Raw genomic sequence first — 3,366 nt, 5'->3', positions numbered from 1 at the left:
TTATAATTGGAGAATTTATGAAACAGATGCAAATATAACTTTAAAAGTTTTTAAGAGAAAGAGTAGTTTCGTGTTTTTAGGAGGACTTTATTGTAATTAATTCACAATATTTTAGTAAGTTCATTTACTTTAATATTAATTACGTAATTTGTTATTGTTAAGATGCTATAAGTTTTATAATTGTATTTTATTAAAGTACTTAGATAAACTCATTTTTAATAATAAAATATTTAATATTTTATAAACTTAAAAAAAAAAATTAAATTAATCTAAAAACGGCACCCTCTTAACAAAATAAATAAATAAAAGAAGATGAAGAATTGTAAGAAGCATCAAACTCAAAGACCATCCACCAACTTGATCAAACAATCAAATTTGCCTTCCCCTTCGGTCAAATGGTTTGACCCTTACATCCCCCCACCTCCCTTCTCTCCGATCTTCTCTATTTATATAAATACACGAATCAGAAATTACTTGCTATAAGCAATTTTTGTTTTATCGTTCCTGATAGGATCAGAAAATTCGTGAAATAAAGAAAAAATTTGCGCCTACTTGATATATATCGGAGAAATTCGAAGAGGGACTTGCCGGAGATGGCGAATTTGTATGTGCGGGCGGTGATGCCGACGGATCTGAATCGGAACACCGAGTGGTTTACGTACCCAGGTGTATGGACAACCTACATCCTGATATTGTTCTTCTCGTGGCTGGTGGTGCTCTCTGTTTTCGGCTGCTCTCCAGGCATAGCGTGGACCGTCGTTCATCTGTCGCATTTTGTTGTACGTTTCTTTCTCATTGTATAGTTTTGATTTTCTTTTTGTTTCTGATCATGCGTGTTTGAGGCTATATGCGGTGTGACGATTGTGTTGTTTGGGGGATTTGTTTCCTGTTTTGATTGGTAGGGTTTTGTTGTTTATTTGGTCTTGGGTTATTATCGCTTAGCTATGAGGTGAGGTGATGACTTTTCTTAACAGCAATTTGATTTTAGTGCTGTTTGATAATGTTTTTAATTGTTTTATGTCCTGAGAATTGAATTGTGAGTGACCATGCCGATGCAAGTTAGAGCTTGATTATGTCAGTGTTTTATTGGATAGAGATTTAGGGATACCGATTGCTCTCTTGGATTTAGTCTGCGGAAGGAGTTTTGCAATTAAATCTTCTTCTTTCATGTCAAGATTTGAGTATCTCTAAGGTTGCAGAATGGTTTAGCACATATCATCGAATTGAATTTTATCTTTTGCATGAGTTAATAGTGGAAATTAGTTTTCTTTGGCAGTTGATTTTAGTGGGATCCTGTGTTGGTAGAAGATCATGGGGCTTATGGTTTTGACAAATAGTTGGGGGAATTGGTTCTAACATGATAAGTTCTGCAATCTTGAGTTTATAAGAGTTGATTTTGCAATGGTTGATTGTATCATTTGATTGGACTTTGAGAATTACATATAATTGAACATGTATCAGAGAGATTATGCTGAAGAACTAGGTGTTAAAAAGTATATCAGCCTCAGAAGTGATCGAACTGGAATATTTTCAGAGGAAAGTGGACTACCCAAAATTTTCCCACTCAATCAACCCTTCCTATATTTACTCCATCCTTGTTCGGCTTACAGAGCCACACCCTTTACATGATGTTTCAAAGACGAACCAAACTTCTATATTAAATTACTCCTACAATGCTCATCTCTAATCAAATTCGAGACTTGACCGCTATACATTCACCTAGAGTCTATCAGTCACTCTCCTAGATTTCATCTATCCTAAATAATCTTTAACCAAATCAGTAAATCCAGTTTACTTGTTGTTCTAACAGTTACTCCGGGTGTCTAGCTATGTTTTCTAATTTAGCTGAAAAAAGTGTTTGGTGTTTTTTTTTCTCCTCAAATACCAATGGCATTCACAAGAGGGGGTGAGCTTCTTGCATATGGCAAGTCAGAAACTTCTTCGCCCAAGTTTGTATTGATGGCTTTTTATGTCTTCTGATAATTGGATTACCATGTGAGATCATATTGCTTCCTCAACCTTGTGGGATTCTTTGCGTAAAAGAATAAAAGCATGTGAAAACCTTTTTAACTTCCCCCGGCTCCCCCTCCAGAGGCTACTGATATCTTAGTCAATCATGCCTCATCAAGATATATTTGACTCTAAAACAACTGAATCAAGATGGTTGATTATAAATCTTTTTAAATTATCAGTAAGACTAGTAACTGAATTACTAAAGAACAAGGTGCACAAAAACTTTCAGTTTTAACTACAAAGTGCTTTTGGAGCCCTTCTGCGTTGAAAGTGCTTTATTTATTAACTAGGTAAACTTTCTGATTTGTGTTCAGGTAACCTATCAGTTCTTTCATTGGAAGAAGGGGACGCCGTTTGCTGATGATCAAGGTATCTACAATAGGTTGACTTGGTGGGAGCAAATAGATAATGGCAAGCAACTCACTCGTAACAGGAAGTTTTTGACAGTCGTTCCTGTAGTCCTGTAAGCATTCTGTCACTTTTCTTAAATCGGTTTCTTCACTGGTTACTCATGCCACATTTGCTCAGAAAGTGCTATATCATGTAGTTTTACATCATCTTTGGATCAGTTTGTGTGCCTTTGTTAATGATAAAAGATCAGCTTGAATTGTGTGGTCTCTTGTCCATACGTCTTTTCTGGTTAGGTATTAATGGTGCTTATTTCCTTTGAGCTTAACTTTCCATCTTATGGGAAGGAATGATGCTCTAGAGTGAGGATAGGATTGGGAAGGTGGGACAAGCCCTTAGAATGCACAACTCTACCTCTTTCTTGGGGAAGGCTTAGAGTCGTCCCTGCTCTCTTCCTTGTTTGTGATGCCAAGTATACCTTAGGAGGATATGTCTCCTTGGAGTTATGAATATATTTTCCATCCTGCATTCAGCATTGGTGTTCTGTTAGCCAGTACACGTAAAGTATTAGTGGCAACTTTGTTTTACTTCCAGGTCTTGTTTGTAGTAGGCTTTATTAGCTTGCTGCATGGTTGAGTTAGTGAGTGAATGAGTACATGCCATTTCATGGGTTCATAAACAATTGTTGCGTGAACGATTTACATCTAGTTTGCATATCCTTGTTTATTATCATTCTATTGCTAATGCCCCAACATCACGTAAATAAACTGGAGCTCACTTCTTAAGGCGTTTCTCATCTTATGAAGCTGAATAGATTTAATCAGCCAACAGCTTATGTGCTTGTGTTTTGGTGGTTGTGGTACAGTTGTCCATGAAATAGTTTGAGAGGCATTTGAGTGATTTGTATGTGCATATATCATTTTTCCCTTTTGTTTTAAGCTGCTTTTTCCCCTTTATGATGCACTTTAATAGTTACTCTCTGGTTTATGTTCTCTTGCAGTCACT

The 3,366-nt window shown here is 36.3% G+C and overlaps 1 protein-coding gene across 1 annotated transcript in view; it reads left to right on the top strand.

The window, feature by feature from the left end:
- Positions 334–3,366, top strand: part of LOC105156035 (ORM1-like protein 2) — a 4,585-nt gene continuing 1,552 nt past the window's right edge. Inside the window, exons 1-2 of the mRNA XM_011072062.2 lie at positions 334–779; positions 2,328–2,476. Of these exons, the coding sequence (XP_011070364.1) occupies positions 594–779; positions 2,328–2,476 (335 nt within the window). The 5' untranslated portion in view covers positions 334–593. The remainder of the gene's footprint in view (positions 780–2,327; positions 2,477–3,366) is intronic.

The sequence above is a fragment of the Sesamum indicum genome, linkage group LG2, assembly GCF_000512975.1.
Source record: "Sesamum indicum cultivar Zhongzhi No. 13 linkage group LG2, S_indicum_v1.0, whole genome shotgun sequence".
Lineage (NCBI taxonomy): Eukaryota > Viridiplantae > Streptophyta > Magnoliopsida > Lamiales > Pedaliaceae > Sesamum > Sesamum indicum.
The sequence above is the reverse complement of the archived record's forward strand: the minus strand, read 5'-3'. Positions and strand labels throughout refer to the sequence as shown.